Below are 26,066 nucleotides of genomic sequence, written 5' to 3'. Positions count from 1 at the left end.
CAAGTTAACTTTTTTGAGTGGATGTAAAAAAAATGTCCTTTACAAATCAAAAAAGCAAATGGCGGAACAGCCAAAACCCCATTCCATCCTAAAAAATATTTGAAATTAACTAAAGTAACTTCAAGTAATCCAATAAAGACATCTACCTGAGTTTATTGGTCCAAGAAAATTAGGATGAAAAGAAGATGTAGCTGCACTGTGAGAAAGGGGAAGGGAGGGTACATGCTACTCAGAGGGGAAGAGGAATTGTTATTTCTGGAAAGAGGGACAGCATAGTTGGTGGAAACGAAGGAATTCACTGGCCTTTCACAGCTACCTGCAGTGGTTTTGTGGCTGGGAATTTAGCCAGAACACCATCCTAAAACGGGGAAGTGTGAGACCAGCAGTAGAGTGACAGATACACAGTACCTGCAGTAGGGTGTTAGTTACCTGAGATTACCCCAGTAGTATGGGTGTGGGGTGAAAAAGAGTGGGACTGTATTTTCACAGGGATTCAGAAGCCAAGTAGAACTGGTTATTGTGTTTTGCTGATACACACATTAACTAAGTCAGTTAGTGCAACTGGCCATGAATAATCCACTGGCAGTGTATGTGCAAGACCATTTCAAGGAGGTTGGGTTAATAATTACAACCTATTCCATAAAATTCCAACTGTTGCCAAGGAATTCTTTGGTTCTTCTGCTTGGGCCAGAGAGGGTGAGAGGGGAGAGTTGTGCTGCATCATGAAAGAGTTCAGCTGGGAGCCAGCCCAAAATGGAGAGTAGAGACCTCAAAATACAGCTTGCATGAGGGCCGTAGCAATGTAAATAGGCTGTAGAGTTTTTATGTCTCAACTAAATTTCCAGCTGAAACTTCCTTAAGCGAAAATTCCACCTGAACTTCTCCTTTGCCAAAGCATCCAGGCTTGCACTTGCTCTCTGCACAAGGATGAATCTCCCCCACTACCAAGGCAAAGTTTGTTGCTCTTGGCTTCAGACAGACCAGGTCGCATCCCACCTGCGCATCAGCGTCGCTAGTATGGGGTTGTAAGCTCTTCACATACACCTTGTTGTGCTTGAAAATGCTTGGTAATGTCTTGTAGGTCATTCTGCAGCTTCTAGCTGGAGGATTTAATGGTAGTTAATGTTAGAGAGAATATCAATAATGACTGAAGAGGTTTTTGAAAGCACATTCAGCAATGTCTGTCTCAGGTAACTGGTGGACCTGAAGAGACCTTTGGGATCAATCCCATCCCAAAGCACCCAGTGGAAAGACCAAAATTAAGAGGGGCCAGAATTTGGCTGGGTGAGCTGTGCTGGATGAAGAGTGCAAGCTAAATTATTTAATGGCTTATGTGTTGGCTCTGAGATTGTCGCTGAACAGAACAACTGTAGGACAAACAAAGTGGTGGTGGTAATCATCCATAACAACTTTATTTTGCCTTCAGTAGATAGTCCCTTCAGCATTTCGTCATTCCAACCAAAGCTGTTCAGTCATTACTTCACACTGCTTTATTCCAGGTATTCTCTGTAGTAAAATCTGGGTATCCAATGCCATGTCTATCATAGTAGGCACATTTAGGAAGGTGACTACTCTGGTAATGATTTGCTATGTGACTTTAAACAGGACAGATGTTGTACATGATTATGTCTAAGGTACAGCAATACTGGAGTCAAGCAGATACAGCATTATTAGATTGGCCTCCAGCACTTAACTTTTCTTTAAGCCTCTCAATTTCCATAATGTTAGCATGAGATTTCCATATTATTTTAGAGAACGAAAACAAAGAGATGAAATTGAAAATACATGCTAAGAAGAAAGAGATCATTTCATGAGCAGCAGAGATGATGAAGGCAATGAGTCAGTACCCTGGGACCCAAGTATCACCCTGGTGCTCCTCTCTCCTCCTCACATCTCCTTGCCCATCCTCTCTTCCATCTGCTCCCCACCCCCATGCCTCCTCACTGCTCCCAGGACAAGGAGCAGCACCTGCCATGAGCGATGTGTCACTGTGGATGTCCTGCCCAGCTGGTAAGCATGTCCATGGATCAAACTGGGGAGACCCCATGAACTTCTTTCTGTCGCAGCCTCTCATTTCTACAAAGCCATTGATTTTTTTCAGTAAGCTTGTCAGAGATCAGCTATCGACCCTTCTGTCATGTTGCTTGAAGCAGCCCACAAGCTCAAAAGCCCCAGGTTAGACAGACAGAAGGATAGGGCATAAATCAAATTCCTTCTGGAAATCAGGCTAAAAATTTGATCCAGGTAGAGAGCACAGTGCAAAAGGGTTATGGGGATTTTGTTGTGTGGGTTGTTTTTTTTTTATTATTATTTTTCACATGGATTAAATAATAATTAGGAAAAAATCAGGACTTTGAAAACACAGGGACAACTTTCTTACAAGCATAGCTGTGTCATGCTATCCAGCATACTCATGCCCAAGAGAATGTGACCTTTTGTGTTTGGCCCTAAATCAGTCCTGGTGACCTCATCATTAAAATGTAGCTCCTGGGGAACAACTATTGTGAAAATAACTATTCACATATTGAAACACTTTTCAGATTGGTCTTGCATCAAAATGTGCTGGGGGGTGCGTGTATGTTTTATGAATGCAACGCTGCAGAGAAAGGAAGTCTTGCAGCAAGTAAAGCAAAATGCGTTTTCTTATCCATCTGTTGCAGCTCTGATCTTGCTGAATGCAGTAATTTGGGATCTGAGCTTTTAGTTTTGCACAAGAAATGGAATATACAAACAATCATGAGGTTTGGGTTGTTGCTAGGCAGCAGGTTATTGCTCCTTGGAAGAGCGGCCACGGCTGCCTGGTCCAGCGAGGCTGCTTGGCTGGGGGGGGGGGCGGGGGGTGCTGACAGCTCCCAGCCTTGCTCCTTCTCATACAGGTGACATCCACAGCCAAAAGAGAGCTTGAGAACTCTAAATTTCATTCCTTGCCAACCAGTATTTAAAAGATGCCAAAAGTTAAGATTCTGAGGGCTTTAACATTTAATCGTTAATGCCAAGCTTTTCTGCACCCTCCATTTCTGAACTGAAAGCCTGAGTGATTTAAAAAAAAAAAAAAAGGCAATTGCCAATTATCTTTTGTTGAATCTGGTGATAAAACCAAAATCCACCATGCCCTGTTTTATGTTTGTATTACTACGTTTTTATTTTAATCTCTAGCGTGATCTGTGTTTCTAAACCTGTTGCAATGGAATTCAAAAGGGCTAATTCCAAGATCAAACAAAGCACGGCTGTGTGGTAAAAGCATGCTGTGAATAGAGATTTGTTTTTCACTTTCCCTTCGAAAGTAGGTAATATTTCACCAACCAAAAAGTTTTAAGTGGTAGAATAATTGCTAAGTTCAGCTGTGTGAGGAGTCATCAGAGTCAAGGCAAGTCAGTGGCAACTGAAATTAGTGGGATCTGCATAGTGTTCTTAAATTCTGTGAAATAAAACTATTTACTTTGTGCTCAAACTATTGACTTAGAAACTTAACTTTTTAGGCTTCATACTTATTTAAATCTTAGCTATTGTGTTTTTATCCTTGGAACACTGATTTATTTTTTTCTCTTGGTCTTAGTCTACTGCATCCCCTATTATCAAGCAGTTTCTGATGTCAGTAATCACAGCAGTTAATGAGAGAGACTTTCCAGGAAGAAATAATATCCCAAGTATTACACAAAAGTGAATGCTTCTATTATACAAAAGTAACATGAAAAGTCTATATTAAATCTGGCATGACTGGTGTTCCACTGAGTGTAGTTCCGTTGTACAATTCGTTCAGTGTCAAATTTGGCTCATGTGAACATCCTGTTTCTTTGTTTTGGAAACAAAATTGGGCTAATATGGATGTGTGTTGGAATCGCTACTTTGATGTCTTGCAAAAGCATCTCTACCCACGCACACATAATTTTCTGGAGCCACCACTGTATTAAGAGTATTAAAAGGAAAAAAAAAATCAATAAAGCAAATGCCATTGTTAAGCAAAAGCATGGTGAAAAATCCCTTGCAGCAGGATATATATTGAGTCATAAAATGCATGCATAACAGGCAGTGCACAGGTTTTCTCTTGTCCTCTCTGCAGTTTCTTGTTTTAAAGTTATGCCCATACAAAAGCAGATAAATGTAAGAAATATTGAATTGCTGAGGCCAGACAATTACCTCTAGCTCTTATTATGCATAAGCAACTTCAGCAAATGTGCACATTTTGTAATTGCTACCAGTTCTGAGTAACACAGGTGGAATTTTTATTTACAAAACCCATTTGTACCATCAAATTCTGTGTGTATCATGACCTTTACGTGAATACATGTAATGGCACTAAAATAACTCTTCATAAATATACTTTTTGGCTGCAGAACTGCTTTTTCTTTGTTTGCTTATGCATAGTATTTGTCATGTTTACTGTCACTTAAGAATTTTCTGGCTATTTCAAACATTCTTGTACTTTCAGAGATGGATGTGGTCACTAAAACGTGGATGTCTTAATAACATGCTGTGAAGGGGACTCAGAGTGGTGGAGGATGCCTTATGATAGCTCTTTCTGTATGAAATATTTCTGTTAGTTACATCTTTATTTTGAGATTGCATTAGGTGCTCAGTGGTCAGTAAGCCAAATAATGTTACAATCAGTACTAATGAATCTTAGTGCAAGGATCTGAACCAGGAATAGTGTTCAGAATGCCTTAAAATTAGAGATAAGTGGAACCTGAAAAATGTAAATGTTGATGTTGCTTGGACTCACCCCCTTTCTTTGTCTCTATCTCCTGTCTACCTTCTTTTCTGTACAAACTTCTGGCACATCTAATGTTCATATTTAGATGTTTTATTCAAATATGTCTAACCCAAAAGTCAGCGCTACATATTTCTTACATGAAACAGCCTCCAACAACTGTCTTTCTCTTGGTTTTTCTCCTCTCCTGCCTCCTGTGCCATGTCAGTGACAGACTTTCAGAGACTCTCAGCCCTTCATCTCTATTTTTGGCTGCCACTGATCTGCCTTTTCCTGCATGGTCCCAACATCACATCCAGGACAAAACCCCTCCCAGTGATTCCTCTGCAGATGATGTTTCCAGAGCTGCTAAGATCCCATAGGAGGACTTGTTTAAAAAAATCTCAAATAACTTTTTGGTATCAGCAGCTTTCAAAAGAATAAGATGGCCACCAAACAGGAACTGTAACAAGAAACCAAAGATGTCATCTCCCTTATGCTGCCCCTTTCTCATACAAGAGTCAGAATTTGCCAGGATTACCTAGAAGGGAGTCCTCTTCTCCAAGGAGAGTTTGGGGTTTTTGCTGCTCATGCACAATCTCTCACTGCTTTGCAAAATCCTCCTAGGAAAATGTGTCCAAATTATGCAAAAGTATCTATTTCCCAGAATCATGGTGAAATATATGGGCAATATTCCATTTCTTTTAGCAGTGCAAAGAGATGGGTGGAAGCCAGTACCACCAAAGTGGGGGGAACCGTGGAGCTTTAAGACCTTTGTTGCTTGGCTCATCAGTGTTGGGAGATCCTGTTTCCAGTTCTTCCTCTTGCTGCCACAGGAATAGGAACCTATGACATTTATGGCATCTCTTCCATTTCAACAATGACCTACTGAAGAAAAATCATGAAAGAGAATGATTTAGCTATGAAACACTATTATCTCTTGTGATCCACCCCAATTCTCCATGCCTTACAGATATCCTCCTTCTAATACCCTGGTTTTGAGCTCCCCATTTCCCTCCTACTACATTTTAAAGATCTCAGAAGAGCTCCAGCAGGTAGCTCCAGTGACAGACCATGTTATTTAGTCTGAAGAAATCAGACCTATGTCAGTTAAATCTTGATGTGTACTCCCATTTGAGTCCTTGGCCTGAGTTATGTCCATACAGCTGGGCTTTGGCAGGTTTGGTTAGTCAGTGCTTCTAGGGACTGAGATTTGTTAGTGTAAGCTTACGCTGCCTAGAGAAACCTAGGAACGTGTTCCTCCCCACACCACTTAAATTTTTTTTAAAAAAATGAATAAATAAAAAAAAACGATTAAAACTTGGAAGAGGAGGAGAAAGGGAAAAGGGAGAAAGTGAAGAATCTGCTGAATTTTGTCTCTGTGTGTGTGATGGATATGCCGGGGGTGATTCCCCACTTTATTTTATTAAGTGAAGATAAAGGATAATAGCAATGCATAATGAAAACACAATATTTTTTCTCTCATGCATGGGTTTCAAGATATAATTCCTGTGCTCTTTCTAGCCCCCTGATGAGCACCTTGCTTCTAATGGCATGGATAATGAGAGATTTATGACTTCTGGCTTTTTGATAGCAAACCAGAACTCATTTGTCCTTTCCATGGCAGATCCTGTAATCATCTCTGCAGGCAGCCAGCTACAGCTTCAAGGTGTGCAAGCAAGGAAAGATAATTCACTTAACAAATCTCATGATGCTACTTGTAACAGAAGAAAATCCATCCTGACATCTTAAAAAAATATTTTTCTATTTTGTTTACATAATGAATCCTGTTCAAACTGAAATGATTTCAGGCTGGTTTGCGTACTCTGATTTGAAAATCTTCCCAACAAAGCTGCCTAAAATACTGTTATCTTTGTGGAACTGTGTTCAAGTACTTTCTTTTGTGGCAAAGTACTTGTTTGTATTGGTTTGGCCTTTTTCATGACAAGAAGGATTTCAAGGAAAGAGTTGTCAGCCGCTCCCACCTCCTTTAAGTCCTTATTGCTGTTTGACCCCCATTGTAAGTAGGTGCATGCTACTTCTTATAAGAAGTTCAGCAAAGATGCTTTTACAGAACTGTTGTACTCTCCCTCTGTCATCCTCTCTTGATGGGTAAGTACAGTGTGCTTTCTAGCTGTGTTCGAGCTATCAGGATGACATTGTATGCTCCTGAAGTATCTTAGTGAAAACTGCTGTCTAGTCTTACATCAAGGTTGCTGAGTGTCAAAGTTTGCTGGAATACTGCATCCAGCTCTGGGGCCCCTGACATCAGAAGGACACGGACCCGCTCGAGCAGGGCCAGAGGAGGCCACGAAGATGCTTGGGGGGCTGGAGCACCTCCCCTGTGAGGACAGGCTGAGAGAGTTGGGGGTGTTCAGCTGGAGAAGAGAAGGCTACGGGGAGACCTTAGAGCGGCCTCCCAGGACTTAAAGGGGCTACAGGAAAGGGGGGAGGGACTCTTGATCAGGGGTGTAGGGATAGGGTGAAGGGTAACAGTTTTAAACTGAAAGAGGGCAGATTTAGATGAGTTCTAATGAAGAAATTCTTCCCTGTGAGGGTGGTGAGTCCCTGGCACAGGTTGCCCAGAGAAGCTGTGGCTGCCCCCTCCCTGGAAGGGTTCAAGGCCAGGTTGGACAGAGCTTTGGGCAACCTGGGCTAGTGGAAGGTGTCCCTGCCTGTGGCAGGGGGTTGGAACTAAATGATTTTTAAGGTCCCTTCCAACCCAAACCATTCTATGATTCTAAATCCTGCAGAGATAAAAATACACCTGATTTTCATGAGACTGTAAGAGAGTAAAATCCACGTGTGACTATGGGGCTGCCTTCCTGCCCTGCCTGTGTCCTGTCTTCAGCATGATGTTGCCTTCAGACCATCATCAGTGCAACACCTCAACTCTTCTTTGAACTTAACAGGATAACATCCTTGAGGCATGGCAAGACTATGCCTGTGCCAAGGCTTTCTGGAGATGCATCATTCTACTAACAAGTAAACACAACTTTGGCCAGTAGATTCCCTATAAATCAATTTAATATCAGCAGGGACTTTGGTGTAAGGTGGGATTTTCAGTGTTAATCTGCCTCTACTTTTAGTACCGGGCATGTGGACTTTAGCTTCATTGTTCAGTTTTATTTTAGATGACAATAGTCTCTGCAATTTTATGATATTCTTTCTTTATGACACATGAAGACCAGAAGATGTGGATTTGGTTCTAGTGTTCATTCTGATTTGGCTTTCATCTTAATGTATCTGTGATGTCTGGATGGTTTTTCTGGATGACTCACTTCAGATCTGAAGAAGTGAATTATGATCTCGCCCAGCCCTTACTGAGAGGGAGCATGGTGAATCTTTAATGATGACACTCTTCTCCTCAAAGCTTCCTCGGGTATTTGAATTAAAAAAGACACAAGAATATTTAAACAAATCTAATGTTTTAAACATAATAAAGGAGAAATTAATTTCTCCAAGTTGATTTTAATGATATGGTTTATCTGCTGATAACTTACAGTAGGAATAATGCATAGAAAGAGAAGAAGGCTTAAGAAATTTTTAAGTGTTGACAAAGACATTGTATTAGCTGAGTTTTTGCTGTGATGCCTGACCCTGCAGCCAAGCTACTGATGATGTCCTTTAGCTCCCAGGTCCCAAGTGAGGAATTTGAGCATTTTTGGATAATCAACAGTGCTGACCCTGGGGGCTGTAGGGACTCTGGCTGCCATGGACCTGGGAGGGAGTCCAACACCCCTCGCAGGTCTCTTAGATGGAGGGCTAAGGATCAGCAAAAAAGATAACTTTTTGGTAAAGTGGAGAGGTTTTCCCTTTTTTTCATACCAGTGTATTTGTTCTGTGATGCTGTTTTCTGGTGTTTTGAGGGAAGTGCTGGAGGTTCCTGGAGCCTCCAGAGAAATTCATTTTGAGGTGATGCTGGTGGCTCAGAGAAGGTGGCAGACCTGACCAGTGTGGAGTAAGCAGGACTTGCAGCAGAGAGAGGAGATCAGAAGTGCTGACACGCATTTGAAATTTGTCAGCATATGGATAGTAAATGAATGAAGTATGCAACTTTCATGACAAAAAAACTGGAGATGAGGCCAGGGCCAGTGGTCTAATGTCATTCCATCTCTGCCCAGTGTCACTCTGGGTGTCATCAAACAATCCCCCCAGCATGGCAGTCTGTATGTGTCTAGCAAAGACTTGAAACACTGGCAAAATAGCATTATTCATGGGCTGTTTTCATGTGTGTCTCAAATTTTGTACCAAACCTCGGCTGGCTATGAACTGGGCTGTCCTGTGCATGCCAAATATTTGTGGTACGCTATTTTTCACCAACACCCTCACCTTTGCAATCTATCTGTGTTTTAGCAAGCTGATTTACAAGTACATCTTTTCTGAATCATTATCTGAGCTGGCTGCCAGTTGGCTGGAGGCAGACATCCAGGCACTCGAGACTGGGAGAATCGGTTCCAGCTGCACTCCGTAATTAGGAAAACCCTGGTCTGTAGCCGGATGTCCAGATGCCTTGCCAAGGAGCGTATCGTTTGGTTCAACAAACAGTATTTGTGAGGAAAAAAATAAAAAGAGTGAAGATGTGATAGGACAAAGTTCACATGCCAGCAGTTGCTCCTCTATTCCTCATCACATCTCCCGTTTGTATGTTGGAGAGGTGGGTCACGGGGGGAAGGGAAGGTCTGGGGAGGTTAAACAAATCCTCAGGATTTCAACTCAGATAGAAATAAGTTTCTCATACTCCCCACAGAGATGGAAAGTACTTGAAATGCCATTTCTTTCATGCTTTCACACCAGGGAAAAACTGAACTTTGAATTTCGTTGTGTAACAAGAGCTACAGTGCGATGTGTTTTGTCAGCAATGAAAATTTGTATGAAAACTTTGTATGTGACACATCTGAGCTAAACCCTTGTGGTCTCTGAAGTATCTTCATTTCAAACACAGATTCAAGCTCTTTTTAAAGGTTCGGGGTTTTTCTTTGCTTGTTCTATTGACATGAATTAACAAATGTGAAGCTTCCAAGAATAGATTTAATAATATCATGAAAAATACCAGAGCTTTTGCCACCAATGCCATTTAATCTATCTCAGCAACTAGATTAAATGACTTGCCAAAAGTTTGAGTGTTTTCCAACAATAGGATTCCCATAGTAATATGAGAATGTCATTGCACAGGATATGGTACAAAATGCAATGCAAAACTCCACTCTGGAAGATTTAGCAAAGAAAATAAATATTTCCTCCTCTTCTTCCCACCCCACTTCTTCCTATCTCTTCTGCTCCAGAAACAGCTGTTTTTTAAGGTTAGACAAGCAAGAATTAACCAATCTATTCCAAGGGATCTGTGGGAAATTGGAAGGTCCTACCTACCGATTATTGCTAATCACAAGAGTTACTTTGATAAGAATAACTTACATGTTATATGTAATCTATGGTGTGGACTTTGATAACTTGTTCTTGTTTGACCCTGTAGCACTCAGTCTTTCTCTTGTGCTGAAAATACAGTTGCATTAAATTCATGAAAGGCCATCTGGCAAAACACGCCTGCCTGGATTTGATTTATCTCCAGCCAGCCTTCTGGTTTCTCTTGCTCACTGGTTGACATTCACAAGTTGATGTTCTCCCGTTGTAGCTTTCCAGCTTAATCTGAGACCACTGTGGTTTTCTTATTGTAAAGCATTTGAGGAAAATATTGATAACTTAGTTGAAGTTGTCTCTTTAATTACACACATCTTTTTTTATCAAGCTTTCTGGATTTTTTTGAGGTCTTGCCCTAACTCAGTCCAAGAATTTCTTCTTTATCCCTCTCTGCAAGTTATTCCCTATTTAATTGTTTTAAAAAGTAAATAAGACAGCATATGTAGCAGCTCTTCATCATGAAGGTGTTCACATGTAATTCACCAGTGTACTGATACAGTGAAAATAAGCTTTCCGTGAGGCTCACCCAGCAGTTGCCCCTATCCCACTGCTTGTGGATGCAGGTGGCTTTTGTCCTTCACAGAAGGCACAGCACCTCCTTCTCCCTGTGTACCACAACAGGGTGAAGGGCAGGCTCCAAGGGCATCTCGCCCATGTTTTGTGCCCGCAGTTACTGTGATCCAGTGCTAGATCAGGTTCATTGCATTTTCACTGATTACAGCCGTGCATTATTCCTTTGCCAAAAAATATGTAGTGGGCCCTCTGTCCGGCTATTTTCTGGATTCTCTTTCCTTCCATACTGTGGCTAATGAGTCCAGCTGTTTTCTCTGTTGCTCTGGACTTTCTGTTGCTCAATGACAAAAGCAAACCTCTTCTTTTCATGCCAGCTATGGATATAGAAAGTGGCACTGGCATCTTGGAGCTGTGCCAGTAAAGTATTAAAATGTACTTTAGTATACCTTATTGAAGCAGAAGGTTCGTCAAACATCCTGTTAGTGTTTTGTGGTTGCTGTTATGTGGTGGGACTCAAGATCTCTTGATGGGGGATAGACCTGATACCTTCCCCCTCTTCCCCTTCTACTTTTTAGCAGCACCCAAGGCAATGAAACCATTAAGCCTTCTATGGTGGATATGCTTTAATGAACACTTCTTAAAGTGGAGCTGATTTATATTCCTTTGTTAATATAATGTTACATGTAAACTGAAATTCTGCTTAGTAAAAAAATTATCAACTTCTGTGACAGGCTGCCTAAGTGAAAGAAAATAATACAAAGGGTCTTACCAGTTGTGTGACTTGTTGCTAATAAAGCAACAGCCAGTAATGTCAAGAGAATTTCTGAAAATCAATTTTGGATGCTTATTACAAAACTGAAAGTAACGTAATTTCTGGCAGAACTGTGGACAGCAGACATAATGCATCATTGCAATAGCCCAGACTCTGTGTTATATAGAAATTAGCTCTGTGTAAAAAGATGCAGACAGACTAGTGCTCATAGAAAACAAAAGATGACAAAATCAGAGACTGATGTACTGAAGTAATAGTTATCACTGAAATAGGAAAGTTATAATGTAGTAGAATTTGTGAATATGATTTCAAATTAGTGTAGTTCTTTAAATGTGAAGGTGACTTAATTCAAATGAAATCTTACTCATAGCATCCAGCCAATTAATGTGCTTATTTGTGCTCCCAGTTCTGGAGTCTACACAAAAGTGACATTTGTTGAAATCCACATTTCCCACCTTTCCCAGTTCTTCCACACTTATGCCTGAAGCCACAGAAATCAAAGGCAGACATATTCAAGCTTTGGAGCAGCCCTGAACACATAGTGAGACTGTCTGCAAATGCATCTTTGCAACAGGATCCTGGGGTGTTTCAAGTGCCTCTCCTGGGAAGAGGGAGAAACAGGATCTCTCCGATAACCAGATCCCAGCGCAATCAGATCATTTACAGTAGTTCTTTCCCTCCTGCCTGAACTCCATTTAAAACCACATCTCCTCTAGAAAACTGAAAATAATGTTACTTTCTCTGTTTTTTCCCCAGGATTGACACAAAAGCAATGGGGTGTTGATGGTCAGACGACATGCACAGGCCTTCAGCGGGAGAGTGCTGCAGAGAGAAAATCAAGCTCTACCAAGGTAAAATAAATAAATTATGTTTAGATAGCAGTCAGCAAGTTTAAAAAACAATTGCTGATTGCTGAGCAGTACATTTGGACTTGGTTTGTTTATCTAAGCTTAGCTTAGGCAGCAGAAAAGCCAAATAAAATGGTGGCTAAATGTTGTCATTCTGTGTGTTCTTGGTGAGGGGGGAAAAAACTTGCATGTTTTGTGGGGGAAAAGAAGTTGTTAAAAACACCCCAGGAGACTAAGTGGTATCCCAAATATCAATACAGTCTGTCTCAGATGTTCTCAGGATAAAGCCTGAGGTTTTCAGTTCACCACAATTACTTTAAGTGTGTGGGTTTTTTTCACAAGATGCAGTGAAGCTTGGAAGCTCCCAAAGAGCATAGGATCAGCTGGTCAAACCTTTAAGATCCATTTCTTTGCCAAAGATTGGGAGGAGGGAATAATGCATATACTCAGGCAGAAAAAGGAAAAACAAATTAAAATACTGGTGCATGAGTTTGAAGCTAATCAGGAGCACTTTTGACATTCCTTTGGACTCTTCCAGAATGTCTCCATCTGTGCAGCCCTTAACAAAAGAAATAAATGTCAAGTTAACTACTGGAGCATGAGACACGTATCCAAAATAAAGTATTTCAAGGAACTTTCTTCTTCGGTGCCCTGTAGAAATTTTGAGGAAGTTGAGAGTTTTGGAAGGTGTGCAATGGTCTTAAACCTGTAGGTAGAAGTAAATGCAATGCAGAAAATATGAGGCAAATGTTGTTACAAACAATGAAAGAAACAAAGAAGGAAGAGGATGCTTTACCTGGGGCTGTGAAATTATTGAATTGTCAAAACCACAGGCAGCTGGTTTAGAGAGTTGATAAAATTTACTTGGCATTTCAACTCATTAATAAACTCTTAATCTACCTCTACATATTTGGGTTCCCAAATCAGCCTTCCCAAGAAGAAAGGAGCCTGTTTTCTTGTTGTTTGCATGCATTGAGGACAGGACTGCAAGAATGGTTTTCCCCATGGGGTCCAGTGCAATGTCCCGACTCCAGCACCCAAGCTCTGAGAAGGATAACCATGGCACCCAGGAGGTCACAACTGTCACTCATAGGGGTCTTCCTTGAAGAATAATATTATGCTGTCTTCCTTGAGAAAGAATAATATTATGTTTTGTGGAACGCTTGTCAAGTACTGGCATTGGTTATCAGATAATAGACCCCAGATATGACTGAGATGAATTCATAACAAGCAGGAGCAGTACAGCAAATGGCACCCAAACCCCAAATGAAGTTGGATGAACTTTCATTATGAAGCTAATCCTCAGATTTTGCATGCCTATTCAGTGGGGTTTTCTTCTGTTAGGATCGAGAGATCTAGGAACACAGGGCAGGAGCAATCTAATCAGCCAATTTACAGCAGCAGTGAGATTAGGCCAGATGCTTTATTGCATGTGACTTCTGTGACCAGCCAAGTGGAAAAAAATAGCAAGAGATTTTAAAGCCAGGTTTACTCTTTGTCAGATAGCTTTAACGTAAAAGCACCTCCTTTGTCACATCCAGTGAAGTACTGTACGGTATATCAAGATAGATGGTTACTGTCATGGTTGGAAAAATGAATCTGGGCTGCTGTCAATCAATCTTGGACATATGTGGTTTTATATCACTGATAGGTGCCACCAAGTAATCATAAGCAAGAGGGAAATAATGAATTAAAATAGTACCCAGAGCCCTTATGGGTGATTATATCACTCTTGTGGGAGGGATCACGGAGGAGTTTTTCCACATTTATAACTGGTGAGGTTGTAGGACAGTCATGACCCTGGTGCTCACGTGTCCTCTGCAGCATGTGATGGCAAACGTGGACCTTCAGGCTAATGATTCATAATATGCTTAAATGCATTTTAATTCCAGCAGATCATCATGAAAGAGCAATTTAGAGTCTGAAACTGGCAATTGCCTTTGACATGTCCATTTTTAAACAAACATAGCAGCCACAAATACCAACTGCAACAATGGGTTCAATACTGAAAATAATACTATAGAATACACATTTTTAATTTAAAATTTTTTTGCACCAGAGCGATAAGGTTTTCCTTAAAGTCTCAGACAACTCAGAGCTGATTTCAAGAGCATGTATTTTTAAATGACAAAGTTATTATGAATAGAAAGTTAACAAGAAAACTTGAACTAAACTGTCTGGTGTGAGAGATGGTAGATAGTTACACATATTCTGACAGAGTATGTTGATAATTTTAATCTTTTCATTTGCAGGAATCTCTGCCATCACAAAATACAACATTGATTTCACCGATAGTCATTTCACAGATGATTGATGAGAATAAATCAAAAGAAAATTGGCCTGCTTTGCCTATGCAGTCCACAATCCCCCAGCCCAGTGCTTATCACACAAAGCAATCTTTGGCTAACCATGGTTCAAACAACATTAACAGAGCATTTATGGTACTTCCCAGAAGATTAGAAATTCAGGCATCTTTAGATGACACCACATCTTCATCGGATTCTCCTGCTGCAGAGGAAAAACAGTGTCAAAACCAGCAGAAAGGGTTTGCCTCCATAACAGTTACAGCCAGACGCGTTGCTGCAGGCTCTGATGACCCAGCACGTGGACCTGGGGCTGTGCAAGAGTCCAACGCCACGTCCCCCACCTCGAGCAGAGTCCCTCCTGCCCTCCATCTCTGGTCTCCACCAAGCCACGCAAGCCAACGTGCCTCTCCGTTAAAGATTTCTGAATCTTGCTCACAGTTAGGTGAAGAGCCACGAAAGCAGCTTTTTCACCCTGGAAACAAGAACAGCATGGGTCTTCAGAGCAGTGATGGGAGAGAGAAAGTACCACCTTCATTCATCTCATGTGTCCACCTTCAGGTTTCTCAGCAGTGTCCAAATACCATTTATTATTTAGATAAGTCACTCAATGTGTGCATTGACCAACCTCAAATTAAATGCCAAAAAATTCATAGATCAACGTTGTCCTTCAATATAAATTGCAGTTTGTCTAGATTAACAGCAGATGGAGTAGATGGCATAGCTAATGGAGAGCCAATAGCAGAGATATTTCAAACAAAGCTCCTAGGAGAAAACAAGACTCCACTCAGATCAAACTTGAGTGCAGACTTAACAGAAAATAATGTAATTAATAAAGAGAAAACAAATGAAGGCTCTTTGGGTAGTAAACACCCTTTGCAAAGTGTCTTTGTCTCTGAACTTCCAGCATTTGTGGATATACCCAGAGGACCTAATAATGTAGTAACAGCAAAGAAAGATGATGTTAAGCAGTCTGGCAGCTATCACACTACATTTTCTCTCCAGCTTCCTAATTCAAGTGACGAGGCAGGTAAGTGATTTCCATAAACCTCAGTCTGGTGGAGCAGAGGTTCGGGCTGGAACAGACCCACCACAATGATTTTATGTAAACAGATAATAGCAATAGTAATCCTTGCTTCTGCAAAGGCACGGAGAGTCAGAGCACAACCCAGACACTTTCAGTTCCAGGACTACCATGAATATATTTGCCATGCTAGAGATACATGCTGCTCATCAGATGATAGAGAAAACTCTGCCTGTGTCTTCTGCATTAAATTTCTATTTTTAACCATTTATAACTATTTTTTTTTCTCCCAGCAACATGCAAGCACTTAACACCTGAAAATTATTAGGTCTTTCCTTGTATAAGGGCTGAATTTCAAGGTGTGAGATTAAGAAGATGGCTGCACTATGCTTGGTTTTGCAATTAAAAATTATTTCAGCTTTTATTTAGAAGGCTATAGTAATAAGCCTAGGGTTTTATAACTAATGGCTCTAGGTAAATGGCTTGCAAATCTTGAACACATTTGTTTCAAACATCTCCAAGCATTTTGCAAACATAAAATTTTCTTCGCAACATTGCTGTCGGGGAAGGGAAAGGTACTGTGGGGATTGCTTCATACCCAGAGTGGTATAGCTTCTGCTGTACTGGGTTGTAGCAGCTATTTTACAGTGCGCTTGAATAACCACAGCTGAGCTTACTGACTCTCCAGGAAGGGAGTGTGGATGGGAAGAATGTCAATGAGTGAGTCTGGTTTTTATCAAAAGCACTAAGGTTAAATCTTACCCCCCATGTTCCCTGTGACCTTGGGATGTGTTTAATTGCAATTACCCTGTTCTTATATGGCCTTCTTGCTCTAAGGGTCAGTACAGAACATAAGCTACTTCTAAGATTCATTTGTACTTTCATCTTCCTAATGTGCAAAGGGGAAAAAAAAGAAGCTGCAAGCTGTCTCATGGGCCAGACAAGGTACAAAACCCAGGCTGCACCATCCCTTTGCACCTTGCTTTTAACCGCTGCACTCACTTTCCCATGCCTGCAAGCAGTGGGACGGCTCTTGCCATTATCAAGGTGCAAACAGTGAGAAGGCACTGCTTTATTCAGAGGCCTCTTGCTTTAAACTTTAAGAAACTTGTCCACAGAGCCAGGATTTTCCACAGAGAAACCAGCAGTGTCAGTAATTGCAGAGTCAGGTCCTTAAATGAAAGCTGCATGGTTCTGCAGGGTGAAGCACCCCTCAGACTGGTTGCTGAAGAAAGGCTGAGATAAAATATTTCTTTATAAGTGTAGTTCAGGTTGTTGTTGAAGGGGAGATGGCAGAGTGGGGAGCAGGAGAGGGGAGATGCCAACTGGTGCTAAAGGGTTGGGGGGAGAAATGTAAAAGGGTGAGGGTTGGTGAGGGCCTTTCACTGGCTGACATCAGAAAATTAAGCATTTCAGTTTTGGACTTCATTGCATACCATCCTAATTTCAAATAATAATATCCTCCTGAAATTTTGATAGGAATTATATGTATTCAAGGCTACGTTCAACACCATCTAAGGTCTCTCTGTGATATACCACAGAAACAAGGATTAGAATAATATTGATCCTTCCCGGGGCTTGGTGAAACGGTGGTGGCCATGAAACAATCACTTTTACTAGAAGTAATTAAAAAGTGAAATAGGACACTGCTCATGGTTCCACAGTTTTACTGAAAGGGGAAATAAGTGAGGTAAACAGCTGAGAAATAGTCGTTTTGAAAAATGATTTCCACCATTTGTGTACACAAGAATACAGGTGTAAATAAACATGGGAAGTGTTACCTTTTTAACTGCTTCCACCTTTTGTGTAAGCAATAATGTAGAATGTAAAGATATATATTTCTCTTAATCAGACCCTTTGTAATACATAAGAAGGTGTTTATCAGCTTACAACAACTTTCCGGTGTGAAATTTGTGTAAACAGCCAGAATAATGCTTCAAAACAACAGTCTTTCTCACCAGGATCCCCAAAGTAATGAGGTCTTGCATAGCCATCAGCCATTAAATGTGACAAATCATAAGAAACCTAGTTAAATGCATGAGACATCCGCACTGCTCATTAAAATGAAAGGCAATTGGTATGATTTTAACCTGGAAGAAAATGAAAAAGTGAGTTCCTTTTAGTCCTGAAAATGGGTGAAATGAGGGACAGAAGTGATCTCTTAGGTCCAATACTCCGTTCTGGTGCAAATCTCGTACAGTCCTACAGCCTGTTACATGTTTTTTTTTTTTTCTTGGACTAGTTATAAATATCTAACAAAATCTATAATGGAACACTGTTGCCTTCCTGCTTTTTGCTGTGGCACTTCTGTGTGTACAGCTGAATATTACAAGACCTATATTGCAAGATGCTGATTTACCAGCACAACGAAATAACTACCCCATCAGCAAAGTCCTTTATACCATTACAGATTCCCAATTCTTTTAGATTTTTTTTTTTTTTCCTCCAAATCCATTCATGTTAAACTTTGGTCTGCTATATGTTTATGTAATGAAATGTTTGTGAAATGAAATGTTTGAAAAGAAGGAAGAACTCACAAAGAAAGGGCAGTGAACAATTTTTGACACTGTGTTAATACTTTAACATAGTTATCTTGTGGCTTAAGGAACTGTGGAGAGCGCTTTGTCCATCACATTTCTGATGACCCAGAAAGTTTGAGTTTATATTAGTTTGCAGCTGTAGGCAATACCTTCCTGCCAGCAGAAATACAAGTGGTAATAACATCACCATGGCAAAAAAAAAAAAAAAAAAAAAAATTGAAAAATTACTTTCAGGACTAGACTTTTCTTATATGAAATCTGTAAATGTAGTTTCCAGGATGCATAGGCTTCTTTATTAGGACCTGAAGTGGAATGAGCACCCAAATACTTCCCTGCTTTACAGGTACTGGGGCCAGGTTTGCTGTTTCCTATAGGGCCGGTTGAGTGATAGCCCCTTTGCAGTGTCTTTTTCCTAATTTTTCATGTGGCTTCACTAAAGTAACGATCACTTTACTTATAGTATTACTCATACTATTTCATGTTCAAATCCAAGTATTCAAGACTTGGCTTTACATGGACCTGGATAACCTAATCTAAGGCTCTGTTTCAGCAGGAGGTTGGTCCAGATAATCTCCAGAGGTATATATTTCCACAATGTGCCACATATGAAAAGGATATTTTAGGAATATTAATGAAATGTAAATCTTGGTCTATGCTCACGGATGGTAATTATACTTAGAAATCCAAATCTCTCAGACTCAGTTAGTGTTTAAAGCCATGTTTCATGCTATAGTATCCCAAGGATGGAATATGATCTTGTGATTTCACCGCTGTGGACTGTATCTTCTACTGACTCTGTTGCTTTGGGTACTTTACTTCCATTGTCTGGCAAGAGATTGGACTGTAAGTGCTGGAAAATCCATGCTACACGTGAAGTCAGACTTGAACTGCAGGAGGACGTAAAGTCATAGGGCATAATTGTGTTTATCTTTAATGAGTGGCCAGCATTTAAATCCCTTGGGCAGTTTAAGGAACGTGTACTGGTTAATGTGAAATGGCCCACTGAGAGCCACATGACCCACCTCAGAGATATGACCAAGGGTAAGCCTGGGCCAAGCTCCATGAGGTCCTTGTCACAGGTGATTGATGTGCATCGCCCTGCCTTCGGTCATGGCTTTTAACAAGCTGTCAGAACTTGCTAACGCTGCTTTTAGGTGAATGTTGCAATTTCCTTTACTGTCTGTAGCTGATGTCTCATAAATACAAGGTAAGTTAAAAATGAAAAGATTAGTCTTGTTTCTGCTGAAGACAGGAGCATTTTTAATCTTATATTCTCACCTACCTTTCATGAAGGATATATTCCACGTGAATATCTAGTTTTCCATCCATCTTCTACAATCTATTACCTACTGGGCTTTATGCTGAATTATTAAAAAGGGGCAAAGAGGAGAAAATGGGACAACTTTAAATTCATTTTGACCTCTTGATTAAACAATATCACTTTACTATGAAAGATTATAAATTCCAACATCTAAATCTGTTTAAGCTCAGATAAACGTAAACATCTTGATCCCTGAGCACCTTCACAAACCTCAGCTGTGTTATAAACAGAAATAATTTCTGCTAACACTTCAACTTTTATCACATCTAAACTCTTGTTTTTCTTTGTTGTCATGCCCAAAACTGCTGTGCAGAGTTATTAAGGAAGAACCGCTGAGGTGGCGAGAAATGTAAATCCAGTTTGGATGGTAGGTGCTGTGCTGGTTACCGCAGCCCTATGTTGAGATACAGAAGATGCAGAAGAGGGAGATGACAAATGGTCATCTAATGAACCGTACTGCTATGTAAACTACCCAAAAGTAGGGAAATCAGGATTGAGGTATGCGTGAGTCAGCAATGGAAGGTGAAGATGACACAGTGGTGATGGCTGTGACTGCGGGCATGAATGCGGGCGGCAGTCAGTGCGGGCACTGGGAGCCAGCCCTGGCACGGGAGTGTCTGGTGTGGGCTGCGTTGCTGGCGTCCTTGCTTCTTCAGAATTCAGAAATGAAGCACTCAAGAAGGGGAAGAACATCTTTAAGTCAGTGAACAAGACAGATCAGAGAGCTGGTATTGTAGTTGCTTATACTTTTTCCCAAAGAGAGCGGCAGGTGACTTGAAAGCATAATTTACTTAATTAAAACAACCCAAGACAGTGAATAGGGAAAACTGAGATGGGATCTTGGGCTTTTGGGGTGTTGAATGGCCCCAGATGATTATAGGCTTCTGTTTTCTTCTTAAACAAGAGTTTTATTAATAAGTGCTGAAGCCAGCAGCATGTTTTCTAAGGGGTAAATAACTAGACTTTAATTTGTTTCAAGAACTATTTTAATTTTTTTCTGTAGTGTGCATGTCTCTATCTCCCTCTCACTCTGTACTTGTACTGGAGTAAAATCAGAACAGCTGATGCTGAGGAATTTCAATATGCTGCTACCTGCAAAGCAAAAAAATGTTTTCATTTTAAATACACTTTGAAAAGCCCCTGGTGTCTGAGACATTTGTATATGAAGAAAATATTTGTAGGTCACCTTTAAACTATTATATACTCATGGTAATCAGGATGGGCTAAAGTAGGCAATCTTAAGACTGAAGACTATTAGTAGTATTTACTTTCAATTATTAAATCGTATTTGAAATGTTACAATGAATGAATGTGGCCTATCTGGTGTTCTCACCTCATTGTCTCTTTATGGGAAAGTCACCATGCAATAACCCAGAGTACGAGATGAGTGTGTGGGGGAGCAGAGGGGGAAATATATATATATATATACACACACACACATATGAACAAGATATAATTAGACGAAAGCTGTTCCTTACAATATGGAATTTATTGTATAGAAACTTGAGTAGCTACAGCTGATGCTAATTAACTCTCCAGCCTGAGAATGTGTACAGCAGCAGTGATGGTGAAGACAGGAGAAATGTGAAATATGGCACAGAAGATTTTACTTTAGCTTGCACCTGCTAAGCATGGGGAGCCAAATCTTCAGCTGATGTCAACCAATAGAAATATCTGCCTTCAGAAGAGCGACACTGATTTACATCAGCCGAGAATCTGGCCGGGGACGTTACTGACTTGGCATTATGGACATAGCAGCTGGTGCCGACTTGTTAAGAACAAAGGACCACATGCCAAAAAGCCCATTAAAAGGAGCTCCTTTGATGTTTCACTTCATCTGGTATAAATTTAAAATGGAGGAGGCTGTCAATTTTCCTTAGTCTAGACGTTTTGTGTCATTGGGTCTGTGTCACACTGCAGTGTGACCTTCATGTACTATATCAGATGCTGAGAAATTGAGGGTTCAGTCCTTACAGATGTTGAAAACAGTGTCAGTCCTCAGTTATGAGTGACTCTGGAAGATGCTTCCAGCCGTCAAGGCAAGCTGCAGCCTGTGTGCTGGGCAATAGGAGTTGCCTCTCCTTATCTTGGAGCTTTTTTATTCATTTTTAGAAGGAAGGGGATGCCTCCTCTTCTCTGGAGGGTCCTTTTACATTTATATAAGGAGTACCAGGCTCTTGAGCTTTGCTCTTAAAGTGCCTGCTGCCAGTTTCCCCATCATCTGGTGTGAAAAAGGAAGGGGTGATGATGCTCATTGGGTGTAAGAGGTGAAGCAAGAGATCAGTGTGGAGGAGTGTTCTTTCTTTACGCCACTTATTTAGAAAAACTACAGGACTCAGAAGAGTGATGTGGCCTTCTGCCCTGTCATATGGATGTGTAGGTACTGTTGGAGGTCATAGGCCAGATGATGCCCAAGGCTGTGTGAGCCAAAGCTGCTCTTATGCTGGTTTTCAATGATGACACTGGTGATTCAGTGGCACTGTGATGTCACAGTGACCCTGGCTGCAACTAAAGCACTCATATTTTCCTATGGAGCTAATTGTTCTTCAACAATTTCTCTGCGGTTTTAGGTAACAAGCACCCATGGATGGTTGGGAGAATGGTTGAGTTTTTTTGTTTGGGTTTTTTTTTATGGAGGTGTTTGTTTGTTTACTTTCACTAGTTTAAGGGCATGACCATAAAATAATTTGACTGGAGTTGAAGGAGTTCCTTGCCTTCAGGAAGCGTGCCTTTTGCAGATTAAAGGCTCAGTTTTATACTATGGGGCATAGCAAGGAATCTGTTGGATAGAAAGGCCATTTTTCTCCTAGAAGACAGAAGGATGTTTGCCCTGTTAATGATGTTATGAACAACATCTCTATGAGTGAAACTCATAAATTAGGATCATTTTCCCAAATATGATCATATTGTCTGCTGAAGATCCAAATTAAAGTTCAGCTCTCCTTGTTTTGGCATGTGAAAGTTAAGGGTTTGATTTTTCCAATGTTTTCCATCTTGTTCAGGGTGGACATTTCTATCTTGAGCTGTCAGGTTTGGTAAAAATGTGAGACAATTTGAAGTGAAAGACTCTGGAGGGGGCAAGTCACTCGTTAGCACTCAGGGCAAGCAGTGGAGGGCTGAATACTAGAATCATTAAAATAATGATTAAGAGAAAGAGACGGGCTATGCAGTTTCAGTGACTGCATTATGCCACTGGAGTAAAGGGCCTCATTTTCCCCTTATTCACACTTGGTTTAAACTAGGAGCAACTCTTCTGCAGTCTGTGAAACGAGTACTTGGCTCAGTCTGGCTGCAGTAAATTATTAGAAAGAGCTGAACAACTAGGTGTCTTTGACATGATGAGAATACCAAGTGGTCGATACATTTCTTACCCTGCAAATCACCATTTAAATGTTCTGAATCATCCTGAACATTTTTTCTTAAAGCCACACTGCATCAGATTACTCCTTGAATCACTACAATAGTGCCTGATAGCTTCTAGCATGACATCCTTGAAATGCAAACATGGATGTCTGAGATTTTTGTTACGTGAATGTCACAGAGAATGTCTTGAAAGTACAGCAGCAAATTTCAAAGTGTTTTGAATAACCGCTTCCATGGTTCTTAACAATATGAACAGAGATCCTCTCTGAGGACCAGTTGCCTCGGAGTGTTGGGTTTGTTAAAGACACGGACTTGGTATAGCATGGCCAAAGGGAATGACAGGAAAACCAGTGATGATTTGAGACATGAGTCTAAAATCGAAGACTGATTATCTTCAATGAGAAAATAATTAGCAGGTGCTTGATCAACCTCCAAATTATGAAAAGTTTAATGAAAAGGGAATATTTTTCCTTTTATCCTGTCCCAGCACATAGGAAGCAAAGGGGAAAAATGTTAGCAAAATATACAAATGCTATTGTCAACCAGCTGGGTATTGGGAACTCACTGGTGCAAGCAGTCGAATCAAATCATGTGGGTGGATTATTTCCTGACCACTAAAATATTCTGCAGCAATAATACAGTCTCATGATTCAGAGTGTAAGATGATCTCCTGCAGGTGCCAGGCAGGAACGTTTCCTTTTTGCTGGTGCAGTCATTGCAAATTACGCTCTTGTTCCACCAAGCCTCTCTGTGCGCCGCTGGAGCTGGTGTGTCACATCCTGTCCCGAGCGGCACGTTGCTACCCATTAGCTCCCTGAAATAAGTGGCATTCCCTTATTTAACACCAAGAGAGGAAATTGATTAATTATTTGCAAAGTGTTTTGAGAAAATAAAATGGCAGCCACCACAGAGAGACTTATTGTTAGGTGCTGTTGATTAGCTGCATTATGGAATTGTTTGCTCTGAAGCCAAGTGTTGGACTACATTAATTTTGCCAAAAGCCTTCTGTAAACAAGATGTTTCTTGAAATCAAGAGGCTCTTCCCATTTTGGACTGATTATAGGTTTGAAACCTAACAGCTCTTAGGTAAACTTGATAAGCTTTCTCTTTTAAATTATTATGACTTTCTACAGTCAAATATTAGCTTTTGCAAAAGAAAGCATCTTCCTTCCAAGAAATGTGTCCACAGCTGTCAACATCATTTTGAAAAAAAACAAAAGAGCTAGCTAAGAAAAAAAATCCTTTTCTGTTAGAGATAATTTTTTTAATCTAGACTCTTAGCTTGAGGAGTTATTGATATAGCCAAGATAATTAAGCCTTATCCTCACCAGGCAGGGTTGTTTGAAGAAGCATTAGTATAGGTACAATGACATGTTCATTGGGAGTATCAGTCTGACTGATTCTCTTGGTTCAAGCTTACAAACGTGCCTCAACTTTGGGTCTTGACAGTTCTGGGAATGGAACTGAGGATATGGCCCAGCCCTGTTTTTCAGGATCCAGTGCCAGGTTTTTATTGACAAGTAAATCCAAGACCTTGTTAAGCACTAAGTGTTGATTAAGGAGCACGGGAAGAGCTACATTACTGTCAGGATTTTTTGCAATTCAGATAGTTTCCATGGATGCTAATGCTGAACAGCAGCTGACACTGCCTCTTGCAAACGAGTCATTTGACAACCATCAGAAGGCAGTTAGGAACATAGGTCTCACTGCTGGTCAGCAGAAATTTTAGTACGAACACCTGAATTTTGTAGTACTCCTTGCTGACTGCACCTTGTTGAATGATTAAAAGTGATGTTTTTTCCTTGGCAGTTATCTGAACAATAAATTATCCATCCTATCTTCCATCCCTTGACAAACACTGAAATAACTAATAATATTGTCATTGCTCTCAATGTTTCCATTTTTCTGTGTTACCAGGCTGTTGAGATGATGCGGTCTGTTTACTTATATCTAAGATCGTATGGCTTAGGAGTGGTAATACTTGATTCATGATAGGAATTGAGTCATCAGTCTTTGTCATCAGGAGGCTGGAGTCTTGGTTTGGATTATGGATCACTGTTGCCTGCTTGAGGCACGTGTGGGCTCTGTACAACCTATTCCTACATATGCCTGCATCTAAATCTTGAAGAAGGTAAAAAATTCTCACATTTAAGGAACATTAATTGCTGGTCCTCTCTGCCTGGGGTATTGGCAGCGTCTGCTCCCATCACGGAGGTCTGGGAGAGCTCAGCAGCCCAGGGCATAGGGCTTTTATTAAATTAAAAAAAAAACCAAAAAAACCCAAACAAAACAACCCAGCAGGTGGTCTATAATGTAAAGCCTACCTACAGTGGTGATGTCTGATCTCATTAATGACACACAGTGAACCAACGCTGTGTGTCTCCTTCCCCGGCCACCTCTTGTCAGGCTTGCTTGGTGGTCGTGGAGGATTTGTGGTGCTGTGCATCTGAGAAAATGAGCCTTGGCCAATTTCAAAGAAGCACTTTGTCATGAAGCGTCAAAAATCCACACTGAAACACTAGGAAGAGTGTTAGACGAAAGTTTGAAAAGCTGCATTATCCTGCTGTAAAGTGGAAAAAAAAAAAAAAGTAACAATGGAAAAGGGTATGTTTGCCTGAATTATCCATGTTTCAAGGAAAGGCAAGTTTAACCTGCTGTAATGCAGGGTCACTTCCTGTTAGCAAAACCCCCTGAAGGGAGAGGGAGGAAAATGTAAAAAGATACTTTACAGTAAAACAATATACTTATTTTACTCAGAGATCAAGGATTCTTTAAAAAAAAAAGAGCTTTTGAAAACCTACCCCTGGTTTTACAGGGGTATTTTTAACTCCTCCAATATCATATGGTTTTCACTAAATCATTATTTAAAAACTGAACTGTTGTCTTTTTCTTTCTTGCATAGGGCAAAAATTACTTTTCTCCAAATGTAATTATTATTTTGTTCCTTAACTTTTGCTCCTATAAGCAGCTGAACTGTTACAACTAGGATCTATATTTGCTGAATTTTATTAACAGAGTCATTCCGCTTTCTGTTTCTTCGACTTTTGTTCTCCTGTATCTCCCAAAGCATTACACTTGCATGTCTTTGTTCATTAGATTTAAAGCCTTTTTTCAGCTGGGATAATAGAAAAAACATATATTGCTAGTCATCCAGTTGCAATTCTAGCTATTCTCAGAGGGGCATATATATTTCAAGTTCGGTGCGTGGGGATTTAGATATACAATTCCAGATAGTCTTAATGAGACTAACAGTCCTAATTCCCCACACAGTGTATTA

General features: G+C 40.5%; 1 protein-coding gene across 2 annotated transcripts in view; it reads left to right on the top strand.

Annotated features, from left to right (window-relative positions):
- Positions 1 to 26,066, top strand: part of C7H10orf90 (chromosome 7 C10orf90 homolog) — a 67,606-nt gene that overhangs the window by 19,914 nt on the left and 21,626 nt on the right. The window contains exons 1-3 of one of the 2 annotated variants that reach the window (XM_074874060.1): positions 1,902 to 2,010; positions 12,147 to 12,241; positions 14,491 to 15,571. In XM_074874060.1, coding sequence (XP_074730161.1) covers positions 1,974 to 2,010; positions 12,147 to 12,241; positions 14,491 to 15,571 — 1,213 coding nt within the window. In that variant the 5' untranslated portion in view covers positions 1,902 to 1,973. Of the gene's footprint in view, positions 1 to 1,901; positions 2,011 to 12,146; positions 12,242 to 14,490; positions 15,572 to 26,066 lie in introns of those variants that run through there. The other variant, XM_074874061.1, reaches the window with a different exon arrangement.

This window comes from Strix uralensis, chromosome 7 (assembly GCF_047716275.1).
Source record: "Strix uralensis isolate ZFMK-TIS-50842 chromosome 7, bStrUra1, whole genome shotgun sequence".
NCBI lineage: Eukaryota > Metazoa > Chordata > Aves > Strigiformes > Strigidae > Strix > Strix uralensis.
This window is presented reverse-complemented; position numbering and strand designations above follow the sequence as displayed.